At 41.0% G+C, this 14,078-nt stretch overlaps 1 protein-coding gene across 1 annotated transcript in view; it reads right to left on the reverse strand.

Annotated features, from left to right (window-relative positions):
* Window positions 1-14,078, reverse strand: part of cica (capicua transcriptional repressor a) — a 49,172-nt gene that overhangs the window by 23,308 nt on the left and 11,786 nt on the right. Inside the window, exons 4-9 of the mRNA XM_078290236.1 lie at window positions 11,897-12,028; window positions 11,022-11,175; window positions 6,490-6,589; window positions 5,516-5,698; window positions 5,016-5,142; window positions 4,258-4,430 (exon numbers count right to left, since the gene is read on the reverse strand). Coding sequence (XP_078146362.1) covers window positions 4,258-4,430; window positions 5,016-5,142; window positions 5,516-5,698; window positions 6,490-6,589; window positions 11,022-11,175; window positions 11,897-12,028 — 869 coding nt within the window. The remainder of the gene's footprint in view (window positions 1-4,257; window positions 4,431-5,015; window positions 5,143-5,515; window positions 5,699-6,489; window positions 6,590-11,021; window positions 11,176-11,896; window positions 12,029-14,078) is intronic.

Genomic DNA, 14,078 nt, shown 5'->3' on the forward strand with positions numbered 1-14,078 from the left:
CTTTGTGAAGCAGTTTTCAAACGTTTTTTAATGATTATGATTATGAATATTATTGTTAGAATTATTATTATTATTATTATTATTATTAAGACTGTCATCCCACTGCTAATGCAGCATATTGTTGTAAGATGAGAAATTAGCGAGTTTTTTTTTTTTTGTGTATATTTTGCGGACAGGATATTTTTGCAGGACAGTGATGAAAAACTCTTTTGTAATAATTAATCGAAACAGACAAGACATAAGTAAGAGATGAGCAATGCTTTAGACAGAATTTTTCCAAACATGCTTCTTCAGTGTATTATCAAAGCAGGCGCTACAGATACACTAATGTATGGTTTTCCCAGCGGCACTGAATGAATGCCTTCAAAACAAAAGAGCTCACATGCGGGCCGACTCCTCTGTGATTAAGAGTGAAGAAGCAAACATCACAGTATCACACCTTCAAAGGCAGTGGGAAAGTAGAAAGTGAAACCTTTGAAGTTGGAAGCTGAGCTCCCCCTGAGCTTTCACTGGGGTTTCTGTTGTAGAGCAGCAACAACTCAAGCCCTCACACAAAGACAAGAGGAGTCCATTTGAACTGTTTTTCAACAATATGCTATTAGCTGTATAGTTCAACCACTCACACACACACACACACACACACGCACACACGTAGACAAAAGCACTGGCCCTGTTTCTTGGAATTTGTGATACACTTGTTCTTTTATTGTCTGTATCTGTTTTGCGTTCTTTGTTTTCTGTGATGCACTTTGTGGCGACAAACCTGTTAAAAGCGCTCTACAATTAATCTTGTTTATTTGTTTATTTGTTTATTTGTTAGGATCCCCATTAGCTTTGCCCTAAAGCACAGCTAGTCTTCCTGGGGTCCACATTTAAAAACATACATTAAACATTACAGTCAACACAAATGGCAAACATAAACATAAGACATATATTTAAAAAAGAACAAAACAAAACAAAAACAAAACAAACCAAAACAAACCAAACCAAAACCAAACCAAAACAAACCAAAACAAACCAAAACCAAACCAAACCAAACCAAACCAAACCAAACCAAACCAAAACAAAACAAATAAATAAATAAATAAAAAAACAAACAAACAAAAAAAAAAAACATTAATCTGTATTAGTAAAACTTACACTGATGACTCTCTCAACAGTTACCGGCAAACACTACAAATCTGCATATGCATAGCATCCTACAAATATGATGTTCCTAGGTGTTTCCTTATTTGCTTTTTAAACATTGATTTCTGTGTTAATTTAGTCAGGAACAGTGGTAAAGTATTCCATGTTTTCATTGCTCTATATACTACTGTGCGTTTAAGGAAATTAGTGTTTGCCTTGGGAAGTGAAAACCGGCCTTCTGTTGCCTGTCTGGTGGCATATGTATATGACTCTAAATTGTGTTTTAATTGACTGTACTGATATGATGGAGTTTTTGATTGCAAAACTTTCCATGTTGAGAATAGAAGCGCAGCGATCAGCCTGTCTTCAACTCTTAGCCAGTTGAGACGGAAGTGCATTCTATTGATGTTGGTGCCGTACGGACACTGGAGAGCAAGGCGTGCCGCCTTGTTCTGTACTAGCTGGAGTTTGCTTAGATCTTTTTTTGTGGCATTCGCCCATATTATCTGGCAGTAATCAAGCTGCGAAAGAATAAGAGTACTTAATACAAGTTTAGTTAAATCAGGTGTTAGATATTTTCTGCATCGCCTTACTACAGCTAATGCCTTGCCCATTCTACTGACAATAGTGTCGATGTGTTTTGACCAGGACAATTTGTTGTCAAGGGTGATGCCCAATGGCTTGGTTTCCTTTACTTGCTGGATGGATGTTTTATTTATAAAGAGTTTAAGCTCTGGCTCTCTCCTTAGAGAATGATTTGAACCAAATACTATGCTTTTAGTTTTGGATATGTTAAGTATCAGTTTATTTTCAAGGATCCACTTTCCAATAAGATCTAGCTCCCTGTTCAAGATGGCAGTCAGATCAGCAGATGTTGTTGCTGATGCATGTACTGTAGTGTCATCTGCGTACATAGTTAATTTAGCATTTTTTAGTACGAGAGGTAAATCGTTGGTAAAAATGGAATACATAAGTGGACCTAGGCAGCTCCCTTGAGGAACTCCACATTCCACAGACACGCTATCTGAGTAACTTCCATTAAAGAAGACTCTCTGCGATCTATTTACCAGATAGCTTTCCAACCAAGCAACTACAGATGGTCTAAATCCATAACACTCAAGCTTTTCAAGAAGAAGCTTGTGGTCAATAACATCAAATGCTGCCGTAAAATCTAATAGGACAGCTCCACAGATCATTTTGTTGTCCAGATCTCTGTACCAGTCATCTGTCATTTGCACTAGAGCTGTGCATGTGGAGTGTCCCTTTCTGTAAGCATGCTGGAAGCTTGTTATCAGATTATTTACTGAGAGGTATTCTTGTATTTGATCAAATACTGCTTTCTCAAAGATCTTACTTAGTGCTGGTAACAAGCTTATGGGACGACTATTAGGGCCACTAAACAATGTTTTCCTGTCTTTGGGCAGTGGAATAACTTTTGCTTCTTTCCAAACCTGTGGAAAGATTGATTGTTTCAGGCTGGTATTTAGTATGTGACAAATTGGGTGTGCAATATAGTCTATAGCCATTCGAATCAGTTTACCATCTATATTATCAATCCCTGGTTGTTTGTCATTACATGTTAACTTTATTAATTTATCCACTGTTTCCACTTTTAATTCACTGAACTCAAAATGGCAGGGTTTATCCCTCATATAATTTTTTATGTTAAAAATGGATAATCTATTGTCTGTCCCATGTGATAATTCTCTCCTTAATTTATATACCTTGCTTCTGAAGTAATCATTCAAGTAATTTGCAATTTCTTTGGGTTTTGTGATAAAGGTACCCCCACACTCAATAAATGTAGGTTGTGGAGAGGTGTTTCTTCCCATTATATTATTTAGTGTACTCCAAAACTTTTTCCCATCATTCTTTGTCCTGCTTAACTGTAGAACATAATATTGTTTCTTTTTCTTTTGATTAAGTTTCGTGACATAATTCCTCAGTTTACAGTATTTTTGTCTATCATTTATACAACCACTTTTTTGTGCTGTTTCCTTTGCCTCCTTCCTCTGAGACATATAACCTTTTAATTCCTCGTCAACCCATGGCGCTCTACAAGTCCTCACCGTCAGTTTCCTAACAGGTGCATGTTTGTCAATAACTGGTTGAAACTTTTTGAGAAATAGTTCTAATGCTCCATCTGGTTCTTTTTCATTGTAAATGTTTGACCAACATATATTACTGACATCCTCCAAGAAAGCTTCCTGAGAGAACCTTCTATAGGACCTTTTGTACACAACTCTTGGCTTGGCTTTGGGTACTTTACTTTTTCTTGCAATCGCTACTACATTGTGATCACTACAACCTATTGGAACTGATACAGCCTTGGTATATAAATCATCTTCACTCAAGTAAATATGATCGATACAAGATGATGTGTTGATACCCTTGTTGTTAGTGCTTAATCTTGTTGGTTGTGTCACCATTTGTTTCAAACAGCATGCATCAGTTATGGTAACCAGTTGATGTTTTAAGGGACAATTATGTGATAGCCAGTCAATATTTAAGTCTCCTGTAAAAACAACTTCCATATTCAATTCACATACTTTATCCAGCATCTCTCCCATAGCTTCTAAATAATTACGGTTTGAGCTTGGTGGCCTATAGCAGCAGCCCACTAAAATAGATTTAATATGAGGTAAGTTAACTTGAAGCCATAATACCTCAGTTTCATTACACATGATATCCTCCCTAACTTTCACAGGAATATGATTTTGAACATAAAAAGCTACACCGCCCCCATACATGGTCCTGTCCTTTCTATATAGATTATACCCTTGTATGCACACAGCTTCATCATCAAATGTCTCATCCAAACGGGTTTCAGATATTGCAAAGATGTTAATTGTGTTTGAAAACAACAGATCAGTAATTTCTTGATGTGGCTTAATTAAATAAACACACAACCTTAACTTTCTACTGTGAGTTTAAACATTGCTCCAACTCAAACTCCTGGAGAACACCGGAGAAATTAAAACAGGCTCGTAAGGCTGTTTGTCTGAGGGACTCCACTGTTGAGTAAGCAGCCTGTTTGCGGCAGCTAGCGATCTGGAACGGTATGCTTCACATTTTTTAAATCTCCCGAGTCTGTTTGCCGCCTTAAGCCAGAGATTAACAACCCCGTACCTTCTCCACGTCCCTCTCTCTCTCCCGCCGCTCCAGGGTGTGCACGGCACTCTGGGAGAAGGCTCGGGGACGGGGGTGCTGCCCGCCGAAGACCCCCCCTCGACGTTCCGACCCCCCCGGCCAGACCGGCCCGCCCACCTTCCCCTCCAGGACCTGGGACGCCGACTGGGGCTCTGGAGGAGAGAGCAGAGAGGCTCTTAGCAAAGACAAAATATCATAGTGTATCTCATATTTCACATCATGCTTTAGCGGCTCAGTAAATCTCAAGATACAGTTCCATAAAATCCATAAAATCCTAATAGTCGTTTGTGATGTTAATAACCTAGGAATTTCAGCTTGTTGCTGTTAGTATTTAAGATTATTAAGCTGTTGCCCTCTTAAGTCGCTCTGCATCAGATTGTCAGCTAAATGCCTAAAATGTAATGCAAAATGTAAATGGATAATATGAGGATTTGATGGGATAATTGTAGTACACAAAAATCACATAAAAAAAAAGATTGAAAGTATTTATGAGGATCAAAGACATATATTTATCTATAAATCAAATGTTATACAATGGCTCACAAATGCTAAGCAATGAACAGTGCACACAATCACACAATCACACACACACACACACACACACACAAACGCATGCACTTGAATCATTTATTTATGCCCACAACAACACAAGAACAAAGGCTGAGATAAACAATATAGATAAAATGAGGAAATTCCCAGGACACACACCTTACACACACACACACACACACACACACCTGTGCTCTCAGACATGCTCCTCTCCCGTGGCTCCTTCGGGGTCCCGCGGCCCTCTGACAGCGACTTCCTGCGGTCCTTGTTACACCACTTCCAGTCTGGGTGGGCTCTGAAGTGGGCCTCCTTCACCTGGAGGAGGAGAGAGAGAGAGAGAGAGAGAGAGAGAGAGAGAGAGAGAGAGGGGGAGGGAGACAGAGAAAGGGGAATTTGAGAAGAGAGAGAGAGTGAGAGGTTGAAAAAGAGACACAGACCGAGATACTGAGGGATATTTAGCATGAGTCTCGGGTTTTTGAGTTGTGTCATATCCTAATTATATGAAGAGTTCATATGAGGGCAACTGATGCAAACAAATATAAATAAATAAACCCAATCATTTCTCATGGGTACTCTGTGGGAGTCGAAGCTTTAACACTTTAACCCCTGACCATGCAAAACAAGTAGTACATTTAAGAAACACAATGAAGTAAGTGTGAATGAAAGCATTATGGGAGCGTGTGTGTACCTGGAAGGCCAGGTCGTGGTACTGCTGCTTCTCGTTGGGGCCCAGGGCGTACCACCACTCCCCCAGGATCTTACTGACCGTCCGGTTGTCCTGGTTGGGGTGTCGCTGGTGCACCAGGGCCCGGTGGCGCTTACTGAAGATCATGAACGCATTCATGGGACGACGGATGTGGTCCTTCTCCCTCTGGATGGGGGTTGGGAGGGGGGAGAGAGAGAGAGACAGAGGGGGGGGGAAAGAGGGGAAGACGTTGACAGTAAGGAGTGAGTGACTGAGTGGGTGAGTGATATAAAATAAGTAATAACCTTCCTGTCTTTGTCTTTCTGTCCAATTGATTGATTGACTGACTGACTGCTTGCCAGAGGTGGGAACTCAAGTCACATGACTTGGACTCAAGTCACAATTTTAATTACTTGAGACTTGATTTGATGCATGAAGAGAAGACTTGAGACCTGACTTGACTTGGGTTCTGGTGAATTGGGACTTGACTCGGACTTGTACTCTGACAACTTGAAAAGGTTTCTAAAGTCTCGACAAAAGATCTTGTGTTTGTGTAAATGACTCAGATTGAAAGTGATGAGATTTGTTCCAGCAGATGACTGAATTTAAATTCTGTTTTCTGAATTTGTATGGAATGATTGAATTTATTGAAGTTGAAACTGATTATAGAAATCAAACTCATGATGCTCTTACCAAGTTTTTATCCCATTAAAACCATATTGCATTGAAAAGTCCTAGATATTTAGTTTTCTTTAAGATATTAAATTGATACTGGACTCTTGATTTGTTCTGACTTGACTTGCTGTTCTACATTTGGACTTGAGACTTGAGATTAATGACATGGACTTGACTTGGACTTGTCTTGCTGTTCTACATTTAGACTTGGGACTTGACTTGAGACTTGTGCCTCAAGACTTGAGACTGACTTGGGACTCGAGCAAAGTTGACTTGGTCACACCTCTGCCTGGCTGACTGACCTTCCTGTCTCCGTCTTTGGGCAGAGCGCTGAGCGACTGTGTGCGTCTCTTGATGGGACCAGTAGAGGGCGCAGGATCGTTGGCCACACCCGGGAAGAACCTGCATTCACACACACAGAGAAGAAGAAGTGAAACCGAGCGCCACATCAGAGACGGGAAGTCGAGGGAGATTCATCGCTCTCTGGGACTTTCAGGAAAACGAGTCAGTTCTTCAGAGCAACGGTTCTCAACCTCAGGGATCATGAAGGGATAGGGAGGAACTCAAGATGATTTATGGAATGTAAAATACTACCGCATGTCTGCAAAATACAAATTTATCATCATCTTTTGAAAATCTTTTCCTGAGGTTTTTTCATGTGATGGTGAACGTTTACAGCCTCTAGAATATCTCAAATAAATAATGATGTAAAGAGAAAAACTGAAAATGATTGTTTGGTGTCACAGTTCCCCATTTTGTGGTTGTGTGTCATGATCCATAAAAGGAATAGAGGGTCACAAGTTATAATTTTGATGATGTAATAATAATAATACATTTAATTTGTAATGCACTGTTCATTAGAAGTAAATCTCAAAGTGCTACAGAGTAAAGGAGAAAAAAAACAGGAGCATAAAAACCGATAAAAATTAACCAACAGCAAAGATCCTAAAAGCCACACAAAGGAAAAAGGCCTGATTAAAAAGGAAAAGTTTATAGACAATGCATAAAGACAAAAATAAAAAAAACAGCACAAAGTTAAGGAAAGGCTCTGTTAAAAAGGAAGGTTTTTAGGCCTATGTAGAGGTGAAAAAGGTGGATAAACTCTTCTTCAAAATAAACTGTCGGTAGATCGCGTTCGGCTGGGTTTAAAAAACACGAATCATCATATTATACACTAATTTGGTATTTGATCCTTTGCATATCCCTCAGAGACACACGTACATATTTCACCAGATGGGTCAGAGTGCAGGAACAGCCATGCAGGAGCGACACTCCTGGAGCAGGATGGACACACTGGCCGAGGCAGAGATCAAACCTGTGATCTTCTGGTTACAGGACAGTCTGTCTAACCAGCAGACCACGGTTCTGCTCACTACGGTTGTGATGCAAACACATCAAGAACCACTCCGCTACCACAAGACCACAAATGGAGTCTGATTTATCATGGGAAAAGGTACATCCAGACCCTCTTTGCCAAAAATATAAAAAATCTTTGCAAGAAAATCTTTGTGCCCATAAATAGAAAAGGCTGTTGTTGGCTTGTGGGAAATCCCTTGCAACTTATCTTTAATCTCTCTCGATACGCTGTTATGCTGCAGAAGTCAAGAAAAAAGTTGCAAGTGGAGGAAAGATTTTGGTCAATATGTGCAGAACGCTCGCTTCAAAACCGAGGCACCTAATGTTCCCCTATCTGATCCGAAACCCAGTTTGAGTTTTCTTCTTTAAAACCTTTATTTATGCATGGGAAATTCGCTCTTTTTCAGCACCACCCTGCTTCACATTCATATAATTGCAGACATTTATACCTGGGAGCTGCCAGGAAGAAACATTCCTCTACAGTTGGCCACTGAGCAGCTCCACTGGAGCGACCGAGGAGGAAGTGCTTTGCTCAAGGGCTCCTCAGCAGCAGCTGTTGAAGGGAGGTAGAGAGCCTCTCATTCACTTTCCGTGCCCAGATATTCCCAGCTATTCCGGAGATTTGAACTAGTGTCTTTGCAGTCAAAAGTCCCTCCTCTCTAACCTTTGGGCTACTGCTGCCACTTTAAAGTTCTCTGGTCATTTGATTATCTGACCAGGCATCTTAAACCACTCATGTTGCCTTGAATAGATATGATATGAATAGACCCACACAAGGTAAACGTAGGAATCACCATATACAAAATTCACTATTGTTTTGTACCAGAAAAAATCTCCAAATTGCTCTGTGTTACCGCTTTTCTCTTTAAATTCTTTCTGTTCATTCACCCTCTGGCGTTCAGAGGTTTAGAGACAGACAGCCAGACAGACGGAGAGCTTTGACTTCAGACATGCTGTTTCATCCAGTGCATTCAAAAACAGATGAAGCACACTTGAGATTCTCTTTCAAAGCAAATCTCTGTTTTTCTGACATTTTCCAACGTATTTCACACCTTTGTGAATTCATGAAATGTTTTTGTCAAGTAATGCGTCTGTGCGATTGTGAGATGCAAGGGATTCAATCAGGATCACATGCTACACTGTATAAACCACAGGAAATCTGCCTAATGGTGATAAGAGCACTATTACTAATAATCTTTAAGTGGTAATCTGCAAGATCCTGTTTTTTTTATTGATTTGGTGTGCTGTGGTTTTTTGGCACTGCACTTCCCAGAGAGTAACTTGGTAATCAACCAGGACCGTGTTTTCTCCTTTTTTCCCTGTGACATCTTTTTCCTTGGATTTTCTCTTGATGCAGTTTGAGTTTCTGTAGGTGGCGCTCTTTTCGCTTTTCGCTGCTCAGGCTAACTACCCAGTTCTTCTTCTATTTATTCCAAACAAACTGCTGTTGCTGCTGCCGTAAAGGTAAAATGCATCACTTCCTGTGTGCCAGAGGATTTTTCCCGGGAAAGAGCTGCCAGACACCGGGTGTTTAGAACAGACAATGGAAACGCTTTCATGAACTGGCTATTGATTGCTATCGGTCATTATTGTGTTATTTCAATCGGGGATAAAGAGTAGCAAAACGGACATTCATTTGTATGAAAATGTCACGGGTTATTACTTCAATAAGACCACAAATGAGATTACTGATAATGCTTCAACTAATAAGAGATGGAGAAACCCACAGAGAGACCGAAAGAGAAGATGAAAGAGGCTGAGAGAGAGAGAGAGTCAAACTGAAACAGAGAGAGTGTCAGAGAGAAGGAGACAGCCAAACAAGTGAGCTGAGAAACTCCTGAGCACTTGTTAACAGCTAATCAATAGTTACAGCCACAAGTACTGTAAAGCAGTGCTTTGGACTGGGCATCTGTTGTATAAGTTTGTATGATACGACTAGCTTAGTGTCGGCTTCCCAACTCGCAGCAATGTATCATGTGCAGAGTAAGAAACTGCAGGCTAATAGATTAGTGGTGTGTAAACCAGGGTGAATCTTAAAGCGGTTTACATTGAGAGAAAAGCAGTTATCATCACTGGAAAAAAAAAAAGTATTTTAAAACTCGCTGCTGTGAAGAGAGCGCTGTCAGTATCAAGCCGTGTCTACATGAACATGACGCCTTTTTTTCTCTCTCTCTCTCTCTCTCCAGTTTTGCTGAAGCGTTTCTTTCGGCGGCGGTGGCCTTTGTGAGCACGGTGACCCTGAGAACATTCAAAACCACACTACCAGCCAGACAGCCCGTCTGAGTCACTCTGAAAGAGCAACAACCCAGCCAGACGCAGAGAAGAGGCGCAGCAGCAGACTGAGTGGAATGAGTGCAAGCTCACAATCTCCACTTCTTGCCGGATATGCATCAACACAACTGTTCAAAATTTGTTTGTTTTTGCCCGTTTCTTTTCAATTTTGCTGACGTACGCGCGCCTGTTGTCAGCGTAACGTCATTGAGAATTTTCAGAGCAGTGATTCAAACTAGGCCAGGAAACTGCGTGGAATATGATCTACAAATACTATCTGCTCTCAACTGAGTCATACACAGAGTTATAAGGAAAACAGACACTTGGGGCAAACATCTATGAGGAGTTTTGCTCCAAAATGAGCCATCCACCATTTAAAAAAGTGAAACCAAAACAAATTATGGTTCTTTTTCAGTGGATAGAAAGCAACTTAAGTCCTTGGTTGACAAAATGATTACACTTCCTGACAGCTAATGATTATTTTTTCCAAAATGGATACATATTATTTTGGAAATGAACTCTTCATGTTCTCCTTCAGCTCATCGTACAGTATTTACATGGAGACAGTAAACAACGCAGATGTTTTTACCAGAGGCTTTCTTTCCAGGGCAAACTGTGTGAACACAGTGGAGCGCCGCAAACATTTACTTTGCAAAGTAGGGAGTTCCTCAGCAATGAAGACTGGGGGCAACTTTCAATACAATCTAAGGTGTCTTAGAATCGCCACAATATTGCAGTACAGCAGCATTCAAATGTCAAGAAAGAAAAATAGAAAGATAGATAGATAGATAGATAGATAGATAGATAGATAGAAAGATAGATAGATAGATAGATAGATAGATAGATAGATAGATAGATTCACGACTGCATTTCTCACACTATCCTGTGGCTTTTGACTATCGATAAACCAATTTTACAATTCAACCTGCAAGACGTCAGTGAAGGTGTTCACAGTGCATTGTCCCACTTTAAGAAGTCAGTGAGTTAATACATGAATAATAGAAAATGAATAAATTACTGCACTTGCATATGAAAAAAAATGCATCAGTGATTACATCACTGCTCTATTCTGCTCTGTTCAGTTGAATTGTAACCTTTATTGTGCTGTAAATGAAATGTGGCTTGCAGACAGGGGTCAAAATAAAACCATCTCACAAATCAGAACATCAAGCGCCAGTTGATAAGAAAAAATACTCTTTAAACTTACGGGTCGTCTGTATCGCTCTCTGTCTCGCTGTCGGCCCCGCCCCTCTCTGTAGGAGGATTGTCATTGGTTGGGGGAGGGCGTGATGGGGATCCCCGCTCCACGTCCGGTGGGCCGGTCCGCCCGTCACTCACCAGGGCCACACCACAACGAGGCTCTGAGGAGGTAAGGGACATTATGCAAAGCTTTATCCAAAATACCTTTCACTGTCAGCATGGGGAGCACCGAGGGGAATGGATCCACTAACCATGGCAGTGCTGGTGCTATGCTAGCAAACAGTGAGATAAAATAAAAACTAAAGGGCAGCTCAACTAGTTACTGTACACAACATTTACACATGACTGCATCTTTTTGAATCCCAGGTCTTTTTTCTGTTGTATACTCTCTATTTCTACTACTGTCCTGCTCTGTCGTGTCCTGGGGTGCGTTTCCCAAAAGCGTTGATGTCTAACCAAAGTGCCATTGGAAGAGTCGTTAACGAAAATGCTGTTTCTCAAAACCGTCGTTGGAACAAACCACCATTGCAAAGTTGGGTAGCTGCAACGCCATTTAGTTCCTAGTCGTTGAAATCCTCCCGACCGCATGGCTTACTAACACCTCATACAACCAGGAAATGATCATTTGAGGTTTGTTACTATAGCGACTAAATCTACACATTACAAAAATATTTTTCTCCGTTTTCGGAAACACTTGTGACTAGGTTGGTCGTTTCTCTGACGATCATTCATATTTTTCTGTTTAGGCAGAGACTTTGGTCGTCATTTGGGAAACATAAGACTGTAATTCGGACACGGGAGGTGAAATCCGCCCTCTCTCTCCCTCTTGGAGAAAACGCCATGATGGCATGTCCAGAGAAAAGGGGCGGGGTGATGAGCTACCTTTGTTCTGATTGACAAGCTGTTGGCCATCAGAAGGCTGGGCAGCTGCTCCTGATTGGCTGGGCTCCAGGAAAGGGACCAATGAATGCCAAGGGAACACTGGCACCGAACGAGGCTCCACGTTGGTCCAAACTGTGGGAAGACAGAGAGAGGGAGAGGGAGAGAGAAAGAGAGAGAGAGAGAGAGACAGAGAGAGGGAGGGCGAGAGAGGGAGAAACAAAGACAAAGGTAAAATGTAATTTATGTTTATGCGTCTCAGTAGCAGGAACTGCAGCCAGAAGGTAGCGGTCTGCCCTCTGGCAGCATGTGAAATCCTACGTGACCATCAGCCAGCAATGTGCCAAAATACTACTAAAAACTACAGTCAGAGAAACTGCCAGAGACCACAGACCATGAATGGAGTTGTATTTTCAGTCTGTTACTCTGCCCCCACTCCCAACATACACACACACACACACACGCAGACCATCCCCCAGGATACTGTAAGTTGAAGGGTCATGTGATGTGATGAGGGAACCTGTTATTTTATCCACACAGATTCCAGACTCCAGACTATGGACCGTCTAGACGGCCACACTGCTGCCGAGCTGCGGACTCTGAACTGTGTCTCTGCGGCTGAAAGCGTTTTAAAGAGATACTGTGACACTGCAAATGTGAGCTGAAGCTAACCATGTCCCTTGGTTCCAATGAGAAATGCTAACAATGCTAACGAACCAAGAAGACTACAGATTACAATCTTAATTTGTACACAGATTTCTATTACTATACAACTACTGCTAATACCAGCACTGTTACTACTATTACTACAACCATTACTAATACCACGAACACTACCACCACTACTATCACTATTATAACTGCCACTACTACCACTACTACTACTACCACTACTACTACTACTACTGTTGCTGCTGCTGCTACTACAACTACTACTACTACTACTACTACTACTACTACTACTACTACTACTACTACTACTACTACAACTACTACTACTACTACAACTACTACTACTACTACTACTACTACTACTACTACTACTACTACTACTACTACTACTACTACTACTACTACTACTACTACTGAAATGACTGAGTTATGCAGAATCACTGACAACATGACAAGGAATGTAGAGTAACTCCATTAAAACAGCAAACAGTTTAAATGACTCATTGTTAAATACACTAGTGCCTGTGGGTGTGGTGACATTTCTCAATAAAGTAGTCCAGGAGCTCCCAAACATTTCATGACACAGACCGCCAAAATAGATATAGACTATGGACCCTTCCCATCTGAGAAGGTCTGTAGTTTGCTATGGTAATTACGTAACTGTCTATACTGTAGGTGGGTTATCAGCGGGGACAGTGAAACCTGTGATGGAAACAGTCATTATTGTGCTATTCTCTTGTTTTGCTAACGTTTATAATGAGTGAAATAATAGTGAAATTAAACTATTCCTCATTTCCTGGGGACCCATAAAGGGCCCCTATTGGTCCCCACTTTGGGAACCACTGGATTAGTCCATGCTTTTATCAGCAGCAGTTAATCCTACTTCTGAATGTACTGTAAACTATGAACTCTGTGCTGCAGCAGTGCGACTGCGATGGCCAGTTTCCATTTCCATAAATAATTTTCATATAAAGAATTTAAATGGTATATTTATAGCTAACCATTTACCGGCTGCGGCTTATTTAAAATGGATATCTAGGCGGATGCTTGCCAACTTGGGGGATTGAACCCAGGTCCTCTGGGTGAAGGATGGTCTCCCTGCTCACTACGCCACCCTGCTGCCCATATAATGCATCTTTATGTTATTTCAGCAATGACACCCGAGAAGAAGCATATACATAAGAAATGCTAACATATCTATCAGAAACAGAAACTGATTTGAAAAGGTTCTGAATATACTATGAGGCTTATTATTGATCAATAGCAGGGTATCTGCAGGTGTCAGACTTCTTAAGACCTTTTACTGATACCGAGAATTGGGTTCAAGACAATAACAAATAAAGAAATGCTGGCAAAAAACAGAGTTTCCAACTGAACATAACTAATGACAGTTCTGGAACTATAAATGAGGAGTGCAAGAAAAAGGACAACGGGAAGTTAAATGTTTAGGGACATGATGAGGTCCACGTTTGGCATATTGTATAAACCCTGTCCTGTATTGATGTAGAGTGAA

This window comes from Centroberyx gerrardi, chromosome 19, assembly GCF_048128805.1.
Source record: "Centroberyx gerrardi isolate f3 chromosome 19, fCenGer3.hap1.cur.20231027, whole genome shotgun sequence".
In the NCBI taxonomy this organism is placed as follows: domain Eukaryota; kingdom Metazoa; phylum Chordata; class Actinopteri; order Beryciformes; family Berycidae; genus Centroberyx; species Centroberyx gerrardi.